Here is a 22,165-nt window from a genome sequence, read left to right as displayed (position 1 = left end):
AAAAAAAAAAAAAAAAAAAAAAAAAACAGAATTATCTCCTCAAAGTACAGAATTTCCCTGACCAGCCATTTGCTTATTTCCAAAATAAACTTCTTGGTAGTATATTTTAACAATATCTGATTCTCCTCAACACAGTTCCACTGTTTACTTAAGAATGCGTCAGTAGATTCCCATTGAATTTACCTTGTTCCCAGTTGATTACACAAATGCCATCTTTAGCTTAAAATCTTAAAAGATTGAGAAAACTTTTCTTTATTCTCTTGTCAAGTGTTGCTTATCAAGATAACTGCTTAGAAAATGAGTTCTCCTAGATTTCATTTCACTAAATCTCCTTGGCCGATAGTTGTTGTGTTGATAATTTTAGTAACATGATATTAAAAGTTATATATTGCTGGTTCCATCTTAATGCCCCTCCAACCTTACTAAAAGTAAACTAGTATGTATAGATTGCATAAAACATTTTTGCTGAATTTCTAAACTAAATCCTCTACAGTTTTCATGATTAGAAAGATGTTTATTATAACTGTTAGTTTCTTGATAATTTAGAAAGAAGATTAAGCCTGAGTCTTCTACTATTAACGTAATGTTGGTTACAGCTGACCTTTTGCAGCACATGAACGTGTATGACTGAGCTACATACGTATTTTTCATTATAAGTTTTGTACTTTAGAAAGATAGTATAAATGGAAAGGGCTTTTTACAAATGTCTTTATTTTGAGTATTAACTAAAACATTCCTTTTCTATTAATTAGATTGTACCAGTACATATTTTTAAGTCCTTTATGTATTCAAGTACCTATTTGAATTATCAGTGAGCCAGTCACACCATAATTTTAGTTTAATTGAAATTTTTTCTAAACATTTCTGTTCTATTTTAGACATCTTCCATCTTCATATTTAAATAATTATTTTTTCTCTTATTTGTTACTGTTTTAAAACATTTTTTATTAAGATGGCTTTAGTTTCATTGTTTATTTTTACTAATATAGTCTCTGATTCAGTCCTCATAAAATAAATCATATAAGTTGCAATGTGACCTCAACATAGCAGATTTTTTTTTCTTGGAGTATTTTTAAAATTTTTTTACAATGTAAAAAAAGCAAAGATAATAGGTAGTAGAATCGTTTTTGTATATTTTTCTTAGCTTCTTGCCAGTGTTCCTCTCTAAAATTTGATATCCCTTATCCTACTCACTCTGAAGGGCTTCTGGAAAGCTGACATGGCTCTTTCTAGTGCTACTACCCTTAACAGGATAAATTTCACTTAATCCCAACTCCTTTGAATTTTGACTTTCTAGATTGAAGTCTGGAATGGGTATATCTGATTAGCAAAATCAGTAGCTGTAAGGAAGGCTGGGAAAGCAAGAATCTGGTATTTCCAGCTTTATTATCGGAAGGTGATATCTGACTCCCACTCATATTTGTAATGTAAGGAAATTTCTAAACATAACAGGGGTCCCAGATGGTGGGTGGCTGCAAAAAATGATATAAGTTTACTATCTCAAGGTGGCTCCCAATATATGTATTCACTCTTGTGCTCTACCTAGAGTTCCAGACTCATGGTTTTTCAAGTCTATTTGGCATATCCACTTCATACCTTACAGTCATCTCAAACTACATATATTCCTAAAGGATTTGTTGATTTTTTTTTTCTCCCCATCCATTTGTTCGTTAGCCTTTAAGGTCTCAGTAAATTGCACAACTTCATCACGCTAAGTATATCAGTACATCTTGATTTCACATTTCCGTTATTCTCCACATGTACTCCATCAGCAAGTCCTGTTTGCTTTACCTCTGAGACATTTCCCAAATCCAGATGATTTTTGCCATGTCTTTTGCAGCATGAGAATAGGTTTCTTGCTTTCATGCTTTCCCCCTTCTGAACCATTCTCTATTCTCTCTCTCTTTTAAAAACTTTTTTGGCCACACTGCACTGCTTGCGGGATCTTAGTTCCCCGACCAAGGATCAAACCTGTGCCCCCTGCATTGGAAGCACAGAGTCCTAATCACTGACTGCCAGGGAAATCCCCCCGTTCTCTATTCTTTACTCAGAGTTTTATTATTGCTATTGAGAAGGTGCTAGGGATGCTGACTCATTGGTTCTTCTGAGGACCTTATCAGACAAGTGTGAGTCATAAATCATCTCTTAAATCCAGTTGCCATTGAGGCGGTGGGGGCTTTGTGTACTGGCAAAGTCCTATAGGAACATTTTCCCATGCCTTTCTATTGATAGCTTTGTCCTCCTCTTGTAGTTTTTGAAATGTAAGTCAGATTGTGTCACTCCCCTTCTTAAAACTTTCCAGTAACTGCTATCCAGTACGACTTTCAGTGAAGAATGAAATGTTCTATGTTCTATGTATGCACCATTCAGTATGAGAGCCACTAGCCATGTGTGCCTATTGAGTACTTGAAACATGGTTGATGGAGTAACTGAGGAACTGAATTTTTAATTTAGTTAAATTTAAATAGCTACATCTGCCTAATAGTGTATTTGACAGCACCTCTCCTTTGGCTTCCCTTCATTCTTAAAGTGGAATCCAAAGTCCTTATCAAGGACTTCTATGATCTGACTCTTGGTTATCTCAGTAACTTCATCTCATATCATTCTCTTCGTTGGTCTAACCACATTGGCCTCTTCTCTGTTTCTAGAAAACACTAAGCCTTTTCTCAGCCCAGGGTCTTTTTGCTTATGCTGTTTGCCGGGAGTGCTCTTCTATCAACTTTGAACCTGACTGGGTCTTTCATATCCTTTAGACGGTAGACCAAGACGAAGTATCACCTAAGAGTGGCCTTACCTAGTCATCCTGCCTAAAGTGGCCATTACCCTCTTAAGTTTCTTCATAATACTTGTACTATATTGTAATTAATCTTGTTTATTTATTTGTTTATTTTCATCTCCCCCTCAAGAATGTAAGTTCTTGGGGGTGTGATCCTTGGTTCTCTAGATCGTGGCGTGTAGGACTTATTTGTTATTAATAAATACTTGTTGAATTCTTGACATTCTTAAACATTGTACACAGAGGTTTATTACTTTTTTAGGGGAGAGGGAGGCTAAAGTTTTATAAGTCTGTAAATAATTGAGAATTAAAGCAAATTTGTTTTAAAAATGAAATGAGATTATATATAAACAGACGAATGGTTCAATCTAAATGCGAAGTGTTATTAGAGAAGCTTTATAGTTCATTGATTTAATAGGACTTTTTTTCTTGCAGCGTTCTAAGAATTTACTGATATATGAAATTTTTATGTGATGGAAAATTAAAATTTTAACTGTGGAAAGCCACTGGTGAGGAAAGTGCTAATCAGGCAGAGTTTATTTCTATTTGAATTTTATTTTATATTTCTTTTTGAATTTTCTTTTCTTTTTTTTAATACAGCAGGTTCTTATTAGTTATCTATTTTATACATATTAGTGTATATATGTCAATCAGGCGGAGTTTATACTGTGGATTCAAGTGATTAAAGAATTCATTTTAATATTTAAAAATCAATCTTATTCAATAACACTAAGTTAATTATTATAAATTTGGAGTTGATGTCTTTGTGTTTTAAAAAAATTTTTTAATGCAATTTAACCTCATTCTTAGAAAATCTAGTATAATATGAAAATGAACACCTATAAAAGGATTAATTATAAAAGGATTCATCTTTCTGTAACAAATTCATCCCTATTTTAAAAATTATTTAGTTTGTAAAAATCTAGTTGATTTATAACTTTTTAATAATACATTTATTGCTTAAGATGGGTATGGCTACATCATGGCTCAATTAGAAATACAAATGAAATAGAGTATGCTGGTTCTTGGTGCATTAAGTAATTGCTTTTGGACTCAGTGCTTTGAATTTTCTTAATAGCTTATTCTGGGAACATGATTTAACAAATTTATATCTAGTATGTCAAGGCTATTGATAAGTGCTTTCATATTATTATTTATGTTTAATTCTCTAATACACTTAGTAATATCTATTTCCCCCACCCCTCCCTCTTGTGATTTTTTTGTTTTTAGGATCATCATGCCCAGAGGTCATGACATAAAAAAGTCTCTTACACCTCAGATTTCTTGTTTGACAAGTGAATCTTATAAACAGTTGGATTTTTTGCCTGACAAACTAAGAGCAAAGCTGCTTCCCTTCCAGAAAGATGGCATCACTTTTGCCTTGAGAAGAGGCGGCAGGTAAAGTACTTTTTTCAAGACACGCTAAAATGCTAAATCCCTGGCAAGTGAATAAAAAAACAAAGCTTTGTGAAAAAAAATTCTTTTTGTGTATACATAGTCTTCCCCATTAATTTTTTTTTTTACTGTATCATGAAATAATAATTTCAGGATATATTTTGCCTTCATTCTTGAATGATACTTCAGTTGACAATACAGCTCTTAGCACCCTGAATACTGTATTCTTTTTTTCTTAGCACCCTGAAGACTGTATTCTGCTGTCTTCTGGCTTCCATAGGTGCCATTAAAAAGTGTGCTCTGGGGGCTTCCCTGGTGGCGCAGTGGTTGTGAGTCCGCCTGCCAATGCAGGGGACGCGGGTTCGTGCCCCGGTCTGGAAAGATCCTACATGCCGCGGAGCGGCTGGGTCCGTGAGCCATGGCCGCTGGGCCTGCGCGTCTGGAGCCTGTGCTCCGCAATGGGAGAGGCCACAACAGTGAGAGGCCCGCGTACCGCAAAAAAAAAAAAAAAAAAAAAGTGTGCTCTTGGGCTTCCCTGGTGGCGCAGTGGTTGAGAGTCCGCCAGCTGGTGGAGGGGACACGGGTTCGTGCCCCAGTCCGGGAAGATCCCACACGCCGTGGAGTGGCTGGGCCTGTGAGCCACGGCCGCTGAGCCTGTGCGTCTGGAGCCTGTTCTCTGCAACGGGAGAGGCCACAACAGTGAGAGGCCCGCGTACCGCAAAAACAAACAAACAAAAAAAAAAAAAAACAGAATCCTGCTATCTGCAGCCTATTTTCTACATTTTCCCAAAAGGGAAAGGCATGTATATGTTTAGAGAAACTTTGAGGGGATCAGCCAAAATATTAACAGTGTGAACACTTGAGTGGTATAAATGTGTTCATTGTATTATTCTTTTTGACTTTTATGTGAGTTTGAAATTTTTCAAAAAAAAAGAAGAATCAGTCTAATTTTCATTTCTTTGTAAACCATCTTTTATCTGTATCTGATTTTCAGATTTTCTCTTTGTCTTTGGAGTTCTGCAGTTTTGCTATAATTTATTCTATATGTTTTTTTTTTTTTTTTTTTTTTTCGGTACGCGGGCCTCTCACTGTTGTGGCCGCTCCCGTTGCGGAGCACAGGCTCCGGATGCGCAGGCTCAGCGGCCATGGCTCACGGGCCTAGCCGCTCCGCAGCATGTGGGATCTTCCTGGACCAGGTTGCGAACCCGTGTCCCCTGCATCAGCAGGCGGACTCTCCACCACTGCACCACCAGGGATGCCTGGTTTTCTTTTTATTTATCCTGCTTGAGATTATTGTATGTTTTTAATCTGAGATTTGTGCCATGTTGATTCTGGGAAATTCTCAGTCTTCAAATATTGATTCCTACCCATTCTCTTTATTTTCTTCTGCTACTCCAATTAGACTTATACTTGACCATTTCACTTTATCCCATGCTTCCATTAATGTCTCATATTTTCTGTGTCTATCTGGGCTACATTATGGCTGTTTCGTTGTTGTTGTTTTAAATGGGGTTGACCAAAAAGTTCATTCGGGTTTTTCTGCAAGATGTTATAGAAAAACCCACATGAACTTTTTGGCCAACCCAATAAATATTTATTTATTTTATTTATTTATTTGGCTGTGCTGGGTCTTAGTTGTGGCACACGGGACCTTTGTTGCCACGTGTGACATCTTTTAGTTGTGGCATGTGGGATCTTTTTTTTTTTTTTTAGTTGTGGCATGTGGGATCTTTTTTTTTTTTTTTAGTTGTGGCATGTGGGATCTTTAGTTGAGGCCTGTGGGATCTAGTTCCTTGACCAGGGACCGAACCTGGGTACCCTGCATTGGAAGCTCGGAGTCTTAGCCATTGGACTACCAGGGAAGTCCCTATGGCTGTTCTTAAGATCTCTCTTATAGTTTATGATTCAGCTTTTCAATCTGTTAAGTAACATATTCAGCTTTAAAGAACTTTTTTTAATGATGAATAACATATATGGAGAAGTGTGTGCAGATCATAAGCATATAACTTGAAGAATTTTCACCATATAGCCATCACCACAATCAAGAAATAGAACGTTACCTGCATCCCAGAAACCTTCCTTTTGCCTTCTCCCAATCACTACTGCCTCCCTCCTTTCCAAAGGTAACCACTATCCTGACTTCTCACACCACAGATTACTTTTAATTGTTCAACTATGTTAATTGTAATCATCCATATGTACTCCTTTTAAAAATTTATTTATTTAATTTATTTATTTTTGGCTGTGTTGGGTCTTCGTTGCTGCGTGTGGACTTTCTCTAGCTGCGGCAAGTGGGGGCTACTCTTTGTTGCAGTGCGTGGGCTTCTCATTGTGGTGGCTTCTCTTGTTGTGGAGCTTGGGCTCTAGGCACGTGGGCTCAGTAGTTGTGGCGCACAGGCTTAGTTGCTCCGTGGCATGTGGGACCTCCCCGGACCAGGCTTGAACGCATGTCCCCTGCATTGGCAGACAGATTCTTAACCACTGTGCCACCAGGGAAGCCCCATATGTACTCTTTTGTGTCTGACTTTTCTCATTCAGCATCATTGTGAGAGGCTTCCATAGTGTCGCATGTAGTTGTAATTGGTTCATTCTCATTGCTATATAAAATTCCATTGTGTAAATATACCATAATTTATTCATTCTACTGTTGATGAGCACTTGGGTTGTTTCTAGTTTGGAGCTCTTAAAAATAACAATGCTATGAACATTCTTAGACAATTCTTTTGGTAAACATATATACACATTTCTGTTGTGCATATACCAAGAAGAGGAATTGTTGGTCATAAACATGCGTATATTCCACTAAGTAGATGCTGCCTCTGTTAGTTTGTCAGGGATGTCATAATGAAGTACCATAACTGGGTGGGTTGAACAACTGAAATTTATTGTCTCACAGTTCTTGAGGCTAGAATTCCAAAATCAAGGTGTTGGCAGAGGTGATTCCTTCTCAGGACTGTGAGGGAAGGATCTGTTCCAGGTCTCTCTCCTTGGCTTTTAGATGCGTATCTTCTTCCAGTGTCTTTTCACATCATCTTCCCTCTATTGGTGTCAGAAATTTCCCTTCTTAAAAGGACATCAGTCATATTGGATTTGGGCCCACCCTAATGACTTAATTACTGATTACATCAGTAATGACCCTATTTCCAGATGAGGTCACTTTCTGAGGGACTGGAGCTAAGACTTCAACATATTAATTTTGGGGGACACAGTTCAACCCATAACTTGGCCAAACATTTTTCAAAGTAATTTAACCAATTTATACTTGTGTCAACAGTGGATAAGGGTTCCATTTGTACCACAGCCTCACCAGTACCTCATATTGCTTATCTTTAGTGTCATTTTAGGTATTCTTATAGGAATATAGTGATATCCATTGACTTTTCATGTACATTTTTCTGATGACAAATTAAGCTTAAAACCTTTTCGTATGCTTATTAGCCATTTGGATATCCTCTTATGTTAAGTGCTTGTTCATGTCTTATCCATTTTTCTCCTGGGTTATGTGCCTGCCTTTTTCTTATCATTTTGTAGAGACTTATCAGATTTATATCTGGATTGGTCTCTTGTATCTGTGTTGCAAATGATTTTTCTCATGCTGTGGCTTGCCTTTTCACTCTCTTAATTATGCCTTTTGATAAGCAGACATTCTCAAATTTAATGTCCTGTTAAATATTCTTTATTGGTATTGTCTTTTATGGCTGACACTTTTTGCATCCTATTTAAGAAATCTTTGTCTATTACAAGGTTGTGAAGATAATTTCCTGTGTTTTCTTCTAAAAACTTTTTTGTCTCTTTTTTACATTTAGATCTACAATCTACTTGGGTTTTTTGTTTGCTTGTTTGTTTGGCCTTGTGGCTTGTGGGATCTTAGTTCCTTGACCAAGGATTGAACCTGAGCCCTTGACAGTGAAAGTGCGGATTCCTAACCGCCAGTCCGCCAGGGAATCCTCTACAATCAACTTGGAATTGATTTTTGTATATGTTATAAGGTAAAGGTGATGGTGGATTGATTGGTTATATTTATTTATTTACTACTGTATATGGAATATAATTGGACCATCACAATTTATTTATTTATTGGCTGCATTGGGTCTTCGTTGCTGTGCGAGGGCTTTCTTTACTTGTGGTGAGTGGGGGCTACTCTTCATTGTGATGCATGGGCTCATTGCGGTGGCTTCTCTTGTTGTGGAGCACGAGCTCTAGGCATGCGGACTTTAGTAGTTGTGGCACACGGGCTTCAGCAGTTGTGGCTCATGGGCTCTAGAGCACAGGCTCAGTAGTTGTGGAACACAGGCTTAGTTGCTCTGTGGCATGTGGGATCTTCCCGGACCAGGACTCGAACCCATGTCCCCCGCATTGGCAGGTGGATTCTTAAACACTGCACCACCAGGGAAGTCCTATTCTTCCATTTCTTTAATTGCCCTCCAGTTACTTAATCTCAATTATTCTTTCCCTTATTTCTTTTTCAGTAAATTTTTTGTAATTTTCAATATATAGTTCTTCCACATATATCATTAAATTTATTCCTAGGTATTTAATATTTTTGGTGCTGTTATAAACGGTCTTCCCCCTGCCCCCTGCTGATTTTAAGGTTTTCTCTTTGTTCAGCTATCCAGAATTTTACTATGATGTGCCTAAGTGTGGTTTTCTTTGCATTTATACTTCTTAATCTGTGGGCTGATATCATTCATTAGTTCTGGATAATTCTCAGTTGTTTTCTCTTCACCTGTTATTTTTGCTCATTCTTAATACTCCTTGCCTCCAGTTATACCTATGTTAGACCTTTTCTCAGTGTCCCATATATCTCTTATCTTCTTTTCTTGTATTTTCTTATTTTAAATTTCTCTGCTTCAGTTGATATTTTTGTTTATCCATATGCTTGTTAGCTAATACTATCTTTTGCCATAAGTTAATCTATTGGATTCTCTTAAGGAAGAGACCATCACTCAAAATATCTTAAACCAAAACCCACACAATATGTCTGACACAGGGAATTCCCTGGCGGTTCCTTGGTTAAGAACTCTGCACTTTCACTGCTAAGGGCTGGGGTTCAATCTCTGGGTGGGGAACTAAGATCCCGGAAGTCGTGTGGCGTGGCCAAAAAAAAGAAAAAGTCTGAAACAAAGAAGTTGAATTTATTACTTGCTAAGCAAGAGAGAACTGTGCTCCTTGGACATGGCTCTCCAAACAAAGCAAAGAGTTAGTATTGTATCTGGTTTGGGGGGAAGTCTGTAGACTCTAAAAAGCAGGAGTGTTTAATGACTTGCTGAATTTCAGAGTGTAGTTTAGAGATTAGCCGACTAATGTCAAAGAACAGTCACTCCGTTCCTTTCTTGAAATTGGAGAATAGGAACATTTTATTTTCTGTTCTTAATGTCACATAGTGTATTTTTAAGCCCTAGAATATCCAGTTTCTATCTGCCTCGTTATGATGTTGGTATCTTGTTTCTTGCCATGTTTTAATTTCATCTCTTATTTCTGTAAATATCTAGAATATACTTATTTTACATATCTGAAGTGTTTTGGAGGCTAATTTTACCTTTTGTTATTGTTGTTCATGATAGCTTATTTCCCAGTGTATTTGCTAATTAAAAAATTTTTTGTTTTAATAATTAGGTAATTATTTTTGTTATTGTTATTCATGATAGCTTATTTCCCAATGTATTTGCTAATTTAAAAAATTTTGTTTTAACAATTAGGTAATCTTAATCTCTGGAAATTTTGAGAAACCTAAATAGTGGGTACATTCTTTTAGGAAGGACTTACAAAGTTAAGTCTTTGGTTTAAGGTTTTCCAGGTCACATAGCCAGTATCAAATTCATTTTTAGGTAGGCTTATGATTATGAATTTTGATCATTAATTTTCTCCCCATGCCAAACCTTAAGTTTCCTTATTGGCTTTAAAAAAAATTTTAGGTGTAATTAAATTCAGTAAAATGCACAGATTTTAGCTGTACAGTTCAGTGAATTCTGATATATGTATACTTCTGTGTTTTCAAACATGTCAGATACAGAATACTTCCATCACCCAGAATAGGCCTCTTTTTAGTCAACTCTTTCCACTTGAATTAGGCAACCACTGATATGATGTCTGTCACCAGAATGTATTGTTTTGTATTCGTTACTTGATGCTCTCTTAATTTTTTAAAAAATTTATTTTATTTACTTATTTATTTTTGGCTGTGTTGGATCTTCGTTGCTGCTTGCGGACTTTCTCTAGTTGCAGCGAGCGGAGGCAACTCTTCCTTGCGGTGCACGCGATTTCTCATTGCGGTGGCTTCTCTTGTTGCGGAGCACGGGCTCTAGGCACGTGGGCTTCAGTAGTTGTAGCACGCGGGCTCAGTAGTTGTGGCTTGCAGGCTCAGTAGTTGTGGCACATGGGCTTAGTTGCACCACAGCATGTGGGATCTTCCCGGACCAGGGCTCGAATCCGTGTCCCCTGCATTGGCAGGCAGATTCTTATCCACTGCACCACGAGGGAAGTCCCTCTCAATATTTTTTAACTTTTTACTTTGAAATAATTTTAACTTATAGAGAAGTTATTAAGAAAATTATAGAAATAACTTTGATATACCTTTTATCTAGTTTAATTTTAAACATTTTGCCACTTTTTCTTTACCTTTTTTTAAACTTTTTATTTTATATTGAAGTATAGTTGATTAACAATGTTGTGATAGTTTCAGGTGTACAGCAAAGTGATTCAGTTATACATATACATGTATCTATTCCTTTTCAAATTCTTTTCCCTTTTAGGTTGTTACATAATATTGAGCAGGGTTCCCTGTGCTATACAGTAGGTCCTTGTTGGTTATCCATTTAAAATATAGCAGTGTGGACATGTCAGTCCCAAACTCCCTAACCCTTCCCCCCCCACCCAACCAAAAGTTCGTTCTTAAGTTTGTGACCCTGTTTCTGTTTTGTAAATAAATTCATTTGTATCATTTCTTTTTAGGTTCCGCATGTAAGTAATACCACACTGTATTTCTCTTTCTCTGCCTGACTTACTTCACTCAGTATCACAATCGCTAGATCCATCCATGTTGCTGCAAATGGCATTAATGTCTGAGTAGTATTCCATTGTGTATATGTACCACATCTTCTTTATCCATTCCTCTGTCGATGGACATTTAGGTTGCTTCCATGTCTTGGCTATTGTAGACACTGCTGCAATGAACATTGGGGTTCCTTTAATTTTTTATTCTCTCTCCCTCTCCCTCTGTCTCTTTCTTTGTCTCTCTCTACACATACACACGCATGTTAGTTGTTTTTTTTTTCTGAATCACTTGAGGGTAGGTTACATGTATCATGCTCCTTTAACCTACAATATTTCAACATAGTTTGTATTTTTTAAGAACAAAGGTATTCTCTAACATAGCCACAGTACATAATCAAATTCAGGAAATTTAACTTCTGTGCAGTTCTTTAATCTACATATCTGTTGTCAATTGTACCAATAATATCCTTATAGCATTTTTTTTCTTTTAGCACAAAGATCCAGTCCCAGATCAGCTTTTGTATTTAGTGATATCTCGTTCTTTCCTTTATTGTAGGACAGTTCCACAGCCTTTCATGACATTAGTTTTTTTTTTTTAAAGAATATAGGCCTGTTTATTTTATAGAATGTGTCTCAATTTCTTTAATGTTTTCTCATGACAGGATTTAGATTAGTCCTTTCTGGATTGGTACATAAGTGAGATCAAGGTCTTGTCCTTGTCAGGATATTGCTTTTGAAGGCACACTGTATCTGTCAGCCTCTCACTGGTGGTATTAATTTTGATTGCTAGTCAAAGTATTGTAGTTTCTCTGCCATATATATAGTTACTGTTTTTCCCTCGCTCAATTGTTGCCTATTTAACAAACAACTAACATGAAATGTTAAGACCATGCAAATATGCTTTTCCTTATTCGATTTTTTCCTCCTGGATTTGCATCCATAGTTGATTCTTGCTTAAAATAATTTTTGCCATGTAGTTGTTAAAATGTTGATTTATTGACTGGCATTCTGCTTTAAGGAAGAGCCCTCTTCTGCCCAGCAATCTCTTTCTCTCTCTCTCTCTGCCCATCCATCTGTCCTTCCCTCCTCAGTATGGGCTCATGGAATCCTATATATTGAATGAGTTATAATCCCTTACTGTACCATAGCTTACATTTGTCTTTTTTGGAACTTGGTATGAATGGAAATCATATAATTTATGTGTGTCTGACTTCTCTTGTTCCATGTTTTTGAGATTCGTATACATTTTTTTGATCTCTGAATGTAGGACAGTTATTTTATTCATTCACTTGCTGACAGACATTTGGGTTCGTTCTAATTTAGGAGTCTTATGAATAAAGATGGTATTAACATTCTTGAACAAGTCCTTTTGTGGACATGCTTCCTCCTGCTAGATTTTAGGGTAGGTATCTGTTTAACTTTGTAAGAAAACCGCCCAACTTTTTTTCCACCCCATCAGCAATATATGAGAGTTCTTGGTGCTTGAAGTCTCAGCCTATATCGTTTTAGCCATTCAAAATTAATGGATCTTCATGTGGTAGCTCATTGTATTTTAATTTGTGTTTTCCTAATGACTAATGATGTTGGCATCTTTCCCTGTGCTTATTGGGTATCTATTTATATGAGATAGCTATATCTTATATGAATGTTTCACCCATGTTTTAGTTGTTGTCTTTTATTTATTTATTTATTTTTTGCCTCACTGCATGGCTTGTGGGATCTTAATTCCCCGACAAGAGATTGAACCTGGGCTGTGGCAGTGAAAGCACTGAGTCCTAACCATTGGACTGCCAGGGAATTCCCGGTTGTTGTCTTTTTACCTCTGATTTGAAGTTTTTTTTATACTCTGCATAAAACACCTATGCCACATACATGTGTTATGGGTGGTTTCTCCTAGTCTATAACTTGCCTTTTACTTTTCTTCACATTATCCTTTGATCAACAGAATTTTAGAATTTTGATAAAATCTAGTTAATTCAGTTCTTATATGGTAATGCTTTTTATGTTGTCACCAATAAGTCTGTTTTACCCCACAATCACAAATATGGTCTCTTATGTTTTGTACTGGAAGTTTTATAGTTTTAGCATTTGTGTTTTGATATATGAGTTATCTCAAATTAATTTTTGTATATGGGGTGAGATGAGAGGTTCAGTTTTCTTTCATACTGATATCCAGTTATTCCAGCACCATTTGTAGAAAAGTCTATATTCTTTTCCATAAGTTACGTTGGTGCCCTTGTGGCACAGCAATTGACCATACATGTATAAATCTACTTCCTGTTGGTTTCCTTTTGCTTATATCTCTCTTTCTATTGTCACCCCTTTTCCACTTTCATTTATGTTGTAGCTTTCTTAGGCTCATGTTTTGTTTAGGAGCCTCACTTCCACTGTTCATTTTGTGTAGATCTAAGACCCTATTCCTATTGCTCTGCTTGGCTGTTAAATCTTAAGGTTCCTTGTTGATGGTGTCTGTAGACACCTTCATTGTGACCCATGGCTTTATTACTCACCTGTTACTCTGGGTTTGACTTTCTTTTTTGTTTCTGGTCATTGTAAATTTTTTTTTACTTTTCTTCAGGCCAGCTTTGCATTTTAAAATATAGGATTTTATCTAATTTCCATATTTCTAGGTATTTGCAAAGGAAAGGGCTTTTAGATTAACTGAACCACCATAGTACTGGGAGCATGAATTTTACTGTTAAATCTTCATTTGGGATTATACTCTGTGTCATTCATTATATAATAGCCTTATTATAAAATTACTTAATTCTTTCCTTTTGTACTCTAAATTGAATCTTGTATAATTAATATTCCAACAATTATTTCTTTCTCACCATAATTTTTTTGTAGTGTACTTTTAACCATCTTTCTATTTTCAACATTTTTGAGACACTTCCTTTAGATGCTTTTTTAAATTTCAAAGTCAGATTTCACTTTGTGATTCAGTTTGTCTTTTCTCTTAAGTATTATTAAGCTTACTTTCATTCGTTGACATTAGAGCTATGTTTGATCTTAATTCCGTCATCATAGTAATTGTTACTGTTTCTGTTCCTAAAAATATGTTACTATATAATCACTTTGTGAACCACCAAATATATTACTATGTGATCCAAGTTTTCTTCTGTTTAGTATGTGCTTTTAGTAATTTGAAAGGTATAGACTTTGAATCCACTGGTAATCTTTATAACTATAGCTTTGTATAATATATTTGTATCTCCATTTTATTAGGCAGTGTTTTCTTATTCCCAGTTATGTGTAGTGATAGTTGGTATGTTGCCTTTTTCTCTTTCTATCCTTCTTTCTCAGCACATAATATTAATTGGTTAAATTATTTTTCTGATGTTACCTTTGTATTTTAAAAAATATTTATAATTTATTCTACAATATACTTAGATTATTTTCTTTACCAACTTTATGTTTTTATTCTTTTTAATTTGGCCATGGCATGCGGCTTGTGGGATCATAATTCCCTCACCAGGGATTGAACCCGGTCCCCGACAGTGAAAGTGAGGAGTCCTAACGATTGGACCGCCAGGGAATTCCCCTTTACCATCTTTAAATATTCTTTGCCTTTTTCCCCTCTTACCTCTTGTTAGGTATCTAATTTCGATGTTGTTGTCTGTAACTGTTACATTCTCTTCTGTATGCAGATTATTTAAACCACTAAGTAATTTCACTGCTTCCCTTCAGTCCATTTTGTTTCTGCACAGTGTTCTTTGGTTGAAGTTATCTCCTCAAAGTTTTTCAGGACTAAACTAATGGGAAACCAGTTCCCCAGTTTCTTGCATTTTAAAAACGTATTTTCACAGAGTTTATACTAAATGACAAAGTGGCTGGGTAAGAAATTCCTCAGTCTCACTTTCTTTTCTGGCTGAGGTTGTAGGCATTGCTCCACTGTTTACTGTAGACAAGCTGAGGGCCGCCTGGGTTTTTTGTTTTCTTCTTAGAGATGATTGATTTTTTTTGGTTTCACTACCCATTTTGGCAATCCAGTACTGGAATATGTCTTGGTGTTGATGCATCTATATCTCTTTCTGGATGTGCTATATTATTTTAATGTCCAGTTTACACTTTTCTATCATTTCTCTGAATTTTTCTTGAATTACATGGAGAACAGTTTTTCAGGTCTTTTATTTTGGTTTTCTTCTTTGAAGCCATCAAGTATGCTTATGTTTTTTCATTCATTTTGGCCTATTATCTCTATCCTTTGTATTTTCTGTCATTTTCTTTCATAATTTATTTTTTCTCTAAAACACTTTTGATCTGTTCATTCCCTTTGAAAATTTTCTTTCAGTCATGTCCTATGTATACGTTCCTGTTTTTTTAGCAGTGCCTATTCTCTTTTCTGCTTCCATTTGGTCTTCATTTCAGTGGTGTTTATTTTTCTTTTACTTCTCAAACCCGTCAGTTCACATTTAATTTCTTTGTTTTTTAACATAACTTCATTAAGTTTCTGTACCTCTACTTTATATATCTTGTGTTATAGAGGTAATTAAAGTTTAAATTTGTGGCACACTATGATTTTCATCTGCTTCATAGGTACTTTTTTCTGTGTTTTTCCTTTTGATTTCCATTTTGTTTCCTTCTTATATTCATAGCATCGATTTTTTTAAGAAATTACTGCTCATGATTCAATAAGGAACATTTTTCCTGAGCCTGCTATTTGCAAAAGATCACCTCAGAGAGGGCTACAGTAATGTTCTAGACTAAAACCTATTCTCTTTACGACACTATTTTAAAAAATTATTTATTGTTATTTATTTTTATTGAAGTATGGTTGATTTACAATATTGTGTTAGTTTCAGGGGTACAGCATAATGATCCAGTATATTTGCAGATTATATTCTAAGTTATTATAAGATAAAGCATACAATTTCCTGTGCTATATAGTATATCCTTGCTGCTTATCTAATTAATATATAGTAGTTTGTTAATCTCATACCCCTAATTTGTCCCTCCCTCCTCTCTCCCCTTTGGTAACCACAAATTTATTTTCTGTATCTGTGAGTCTGTTTTGTATATACATTCATTTGTATTATTTTTTAGATTCCACATATAAGTGATATCATATAGCATTTGTCTTTCTCTGGCTTATTTCACTGAGTATAATATTCTCTAGGTCCATCCACATTGCTGCAAATGGCAATATTTCATTCTTTTTTATGGCTGAGTAATATTCCATTGTATGAGAGAGAGAGAGAGAGAGAGAGAGAGGGAGTGTGCATGTGTGTGTGTGTGTGTGTGTGTGTGTGTGTGTGTGTGTGTGTCACATCTTCTTAATCCAGTAGTCTGCTGATGGGCACTTAAGTTGCTTCTGTGTCTTGGCTATTATAAATAGTGCTGCTATGATCATTGGGGTGCATGTATCTTTTTGAATTAAGTGTTTTTGTTTTTTCTGGGTATATTCCCAGTAGTGGAATAGCTGGATCATATGGTAGTTCTATTTAAGGTGTAGTTAAGGTAGTATTTTTAAGGCGCCTCCATACTGTTTTCCACAGTGACATAGTTACATTCCCACCAACAGTGTACAAGACTTCCCTTTTCTTCACATACTCTCCAACATTTGTTATTTGTAGACTTTTTGATGATAGCCATTCCGATAGGTGTGAGGTGAAACCTCACTGTGGTTTTGATTTGTGTTTCTCTAATATTTAGTGGTGTTGAGCATCTTTTCATGTGCCTATAAGCCATCTGCATGTCTTCTTTGGAAAAATGTCTATTCAAGTCTTCTGCCCATTTTTTGATTGGATTGTTTGGTTTTTTGATATTGAGTTATATGAGCTGTTTGTATGTTTTGGATATTAACCCCTTGTCACATGCATCATTTGCAAATATTTTCTCCCATTTTGTAGATTGTCTTTTTGTTTTGTCTGTGTTTTCCTTTGCTGTGCAAAAGCTTTTAAGTTTAATTAGGTCCCATTTGCTTATTTTTGCTTTTATTTATTTTACTTTAGGAGACTGAGCCAAGAAAATATTTCTACTATTTATGTCAAAGAGTGTTTTGCCTATGTTCTCTTCTAGGTGTTTTATGGTTTCATGTTTATGACAGTATTTTTATATGTAATTTATTTCTTTTGATTGTATGACCTGAGCAAAAGAAATCCACATAGCAGGGTAACTAATAGTGTAAAGATTCTCAGTCCTCTCTTAGCCTCTCTGTGCTACCCACATTTGGGGTTTCATCATTGAGCTCTGGCCTCCTCTGATTTCTGCTTGCAGCCAGTCTGGACCCAGGGATATACTGGCTGCTGGTCAGTCTGTCTGGCCTGTTGTGTTGACTTGCAGAAGGGATTCTTGTCTTGGCAACACAAGCATCCCCCTCACTTTGGAACTGCGTTGTACTGTTTTGTTTTGTTTTCCTGAGATGTGAAGCCAGAAGTGTTTTTTCTAGATATACTCCTTCATTTGTTGTTGTTGTTGTTTTATTTTTTGGCCACATGGCATGTGGGATCTTAGTTCCCCAACCAGGGATCGAACCCTCAACCCCTGCAGTGGAAGCGCAAAGTCTTAACCACTGGATGGCCAGAGAAGTCCCTGTTGTTGTTTTAGTATTTAATATTTTTGGTAACCTATCCTTGTTTTGTCTAGTTTTCAAAGATGATAAATAATCATGAGTTATATTTTTGAATCTGTGCTCCACCAAGCTCAGTGTTAGATACATTGTATAAGTAATTATTAAGTGATTTTTTTTTACATATGTATTTTTGTTTGGTTATGTGTATACAACATGGCTGAAAATAATTGACAAACTTATTAATATGTGTAGTTTTTAGTATATGGTTGAACAAGAAGAAGGTTTGCTGTAAATGTCATTTACTTATTCACATCTGGTAAGATATAAGACGACGGTCACTGGATGAATTATTAGGTTTAGGCTTGTACACTGTCACTGGTACCTTCATCATTAGTTAATACTCTTTGTATAGATGGTGTTATGAAATAAACTGAATTTCATTTCTTCTGGAAATCCTGGCAGAACCATTTGTTTTAATTATTTGTCTGCATGGGGGAAGGGTAGACTTCGTGGTATTTAAGGCTTTTACCAAAAGTATGAGATGATGTTATAGTCATTTGTATTCTTTAAAGGTATCACTTGACAATGTAATTTGTTTCATTGTTTTCTTTTCTTTCCTAAAATTGAAAAGTTTTTTGTTATAATACCCATTTAGATATACTGCTTTTGTAGTGTTATAATCCCTACCAGTTTGGCTGAATATAGATTGAATTTTTTTTTTTTTTTTTTTTTTGCGGTATGTGGGCCTCTCACTGTTGTGGCCTCTCCCATTGTGGAGCACAGGCTCCGGACGAGCAGGCCCAGCGGCCATGGCTCACGGGCCCAGCCGCTCCACGGCATGTGGGATCTTCCCAGACCGGGGCACGAACCCGTATCCCCTGCATCGGCAGGCGGACTCTCAACCACTGCGCCACCAGGGAAGCCCTAGATTGAATTTTTGCATCAGTGAACAAAAATATTGAAACACCTGGTCATTTTGCTACAAGAAGTTTCTTTGTTAAATTATTTTAATATTGGGCTTCCCTGGTGGCGCAGTGGTTGAGAGTCCGCCTGCCGATGCAGGGGACGCGGTTTGTGCCCCGGTCCGGGAAGATCCCACACGCCGTGGAGTGGCTGGACCCGTGAGCCATGGCCGCTGAGCCTGCGCGTCTGGAGCCTGTGCTCCGCAATGGGAGAGGCCACAACAGTGAGAGGCCTGCGTACTGCAAAAAAAAAAAAAAAAAAAAAATTTTAATATTACAGTGTATATCACCATGCTTATCATCTCAACTTAATAAGATAAGGATAACTAGGTGAAGGTCTGAATGAACCTTGAAGTTGGGTATATAAGAAAGCTGAAGAAATAAGTAGCAAAAATTTACTTATTAATTTCATACAATCTGAGTCATCTAATTCATGAGAAATGAAATCTTGACATTCTAAATAGCATTAATTTGAGTTGTAGAGCAAAGTCATTGTTTTGCCCCCTCCCCAAGCAGTGAGGTCCCTATAACAGTATCTAGAGAGAGATTTGGCAATGTCAAAAAACTTTATTGATGCATATATCAATAGGTATAAATTTTGCATAAGCAAAAAGAAACAGTACAAAAATAAGCAAGTGGGACTGCATCAAAGTAAAAAGCTTTTGTACAGCAAAGGAAACAACCAACAAAATGAAAAGGTAGCCTACCAAGTGGGAGAAAATATTTGCAAATCATATATCTATGGGGTAGTATCCAAAATATATTAGGAACTCATACAACTCAAAAAGCAAATAATCCAATTAAAAAATGATCAAAGGACCTGAATAGACATTTTTTCAAAGAAGACATACAGATAGCGAACAGATACATGGAAAGATGCTCAGCATCACCAGTCATCAGGGAAATGCAAATATAAAATCACAGTAAGACATCACTTAATACCTGTTAGGAAGGCTTTTATCAAAAAGACAAGAAATAACAAGTGTTGGCGAGAATGTGGAAAAAAGGGATTCCTAGTGCAGTGTTGATGCAAATGTAAATAGGTATAGCCATTGTGGAAAACAGTATGGAATTTCCTCAGAAAATTAAAAATAGAACTACCATGTGATCCAGCAATCCCACTTCTGGGTATATATCTAATAGAAATGAAATCGCTATCTGGAAGAGATATCTGTACCCCCATGTTCATTTCAATATTATTCACAGTGGACACAGTAGCCATGTGGAAACAACCTAAGTGTCCATTAATGGATGAATGGATAAAGTTGTAACAACACGGATGAATCTTGATGGCATTATGCTAAATGACATTAATTCAGACGGAGAAAGACAGATACTGTATGAACTCACTTATATGTGGGATCTAAAAACACTGAACTCATAGAAAGTAGATTAGTGGTTTCCAGGGGCCAAAGAGTGGGGGGAAATGGGGAGTTGTTGGTCAAACGGTACAAACTTTCAGTTGTAAGATGAATAATTTCTGGATCTAATGTATAACATGGTGACTATAGTTAGCAGTACTGTACTGTATGTTTGAAAGTTGCTTAGGAGAGTAAATCTTAAATGTTCTTAGCACACACACAAAAATGGTAACTATGTATGGTGATAGATGTGTTAACTAACCTTATTGTGGTAATCATGTCAAAATATATATCAAATATATCAAATCATCACATTGTACACCTTAAACTTACAGGTTATATGTCAATTACATCTCAATAAAGCTAGAAAAAATAGATATAATTTTTATAGATGATCTTAACTGCTACTTTCATTTTAGATAAACCTACTTAATCAGGCTTTTTATCTACCTGCTTTCAGGGTTTTTTGTGCTTTGAGGAATAAAGTTAAGTGTGCTTATAGATCAACATGTGTGCTAATTTCTGTTGAAGATACAGTTTCACTTTCTTAACATTTGTGTGTTCCCTGGAGTAACATTTTTAATTTCCGTGAAGAACTTTTCCTTTGCAGTCACAGCTTGACTAACTCTTTGGTGGGAGAGGACTAGCGTTCATCCTGTCTCGGCTTTTGACATTCCTTCCTCACTAAGTTTAATCATTTCTAGCTTTTGAGTTAGTGAGGGACGTGTGACTCTTTCTTTCACTTGAACACTTAAAAGGCTATTGTAAGGTTATTAATTGGCCTAATTCCATGTTATTATGTCTCAGGGTATAGTGAGACCTGAGGAGAGAGATGGAGAATGGTCTGGTTGGTGGAACAGTCAGAACACACTCAACATTTATTAAGTTTACTGTCTTGTATGGACGTGGTTCATGGCAGCCCAAAACAATTACAACAGTAACATCTAAGATCACTGATCAGTGATCACCGTAACAAATAAAATGATAATGAGGAGTATATTTATTAAAATTTCCCCACTTATCATAAAATGTCTTTCTTTGCACTGTTGGTTTTTTTGAATTGTTTCTAGACAAGGTCCACACATTGCATTTGGTTGGCTCTTTTAGATCAGCAAATCTATAGGAATATTATAGTATTTTCACTTGTAAACTTGCCTTATTAACCTTTTAAATTTTTCCTTGGTTGAGCTTCAGTTTATTTTTAAAATAAGGGAACATTCTATGATGAATTTAAATATCCATCAGCACTTTGTATTTTTTCGTGAATCCTCAAAACAGCCTAATGGAATAAAGTAATATTTTAATGGCTGCCTTTCCAGAAATTATCTATGTAGTCCCTACTATGGTATTGTGCACTTAATAACACTGGTGTGGAGCTGAAGCAGCATGTTCTTTGGCCATAGCTGGCCTCATGGTCTTCCTGTTTCACCCATTCTACCATTATGATCACAGGCATATTCTTAAAAGTCTTTGAAGCTGGGAATGATAACATGATGCCCAGTTCAAAGAGATACTCAAATATTTGATTGAATTATTATGAATTACTTATTTAAATATTCGTGAAGAGATGAATTATCTCTGGAAACCTCAGGGTTTCAGAATGACTGCAGACACAGAAGTAGACACAGGGCAGGAAAAGCATATTCTAGAAGTGAAGACAAAGTAACTGAGACCCCAAAATTAAGTCAACACTTCTTGTGTAAGTATAGACTCAAAGGTTAGACTATTGTACATAGAGGAATAGCAGATTTTTATCAGTAACAAATCTTTTTTACTGAAAAATTAGACTTGGGAATAGTGACAAAATGAGAATTTTACATTGATCACTAGTTACTGTTTTGGGCTGCAGTTAAAACTGGTCACTGGGAGAGTGAATGGTTGATTTCAATCATCACAAAAGGAAGAAACCACCAATGAAGTGCAAAGTAAAACAGACCTTTGGTCTGCAGAAGAAAAATGCCACCGTTCTTATCTGAGAACGGCCATCAGAGGCAGATGGCTGATTTTCTTCTGTGAGTCCTGGTGTGTAAGTGGAGCGTGTGGTGTGTATTTGGACCAGTACTCTCGAGTTGCATCTCAGTTCTGGGTCTTTGATACCTTGCTGGTGTGTGTGTGTGTGTGTGTGTGTGTGTGTGTGTGTGTGTGTGTGTGTGTGTGTGTGTGG

The 22,165-nt window shown here is 36.2% G+C and overlaps 1 protein-coding gene across 1 annotated transcript in view; it reads left to right on the top strand.

The window, feature by feature from the left end:
* Nucleotides 1-4,013: 4,013 nt before the first annotated feature.
* ZRANB3 (zinc finger RANBP2-type containing 3) overlaps nucleotides 4,014-22,165 on the top strand; it is a 233,468-nt gene continuing 215,316 nt past the window's right edge. The window contains exon 1 of the mRNA XM_007464006.1: nucleotides 4,014-4,174. Coding sequence (XP_007464068.1) covers nucleotides 4,014-4,174 — 161 coding nt within the window. The remainder of the gene's footprint in view (nucleotides 4,175-22,165) is intronic.

Source organism: Lipotes vexillifer, unplaced genomic scaffold, assembly GCF_000442215.2.
Source record: "Lipotes vexillifer unplaced genomic scaffold, Lipotes_vexillifer_v1.1 scaffold233, whole genome shotgun sequence".
NCBI lineage: Eukaryota > Metazoa > Chordata > Mammalia > Artiodactyla > Lipotidae > Lipotes > Lipotes vexillifer.
This window is presented reverse-complemented; position numbering and strand designations above follow the sequence as displayed.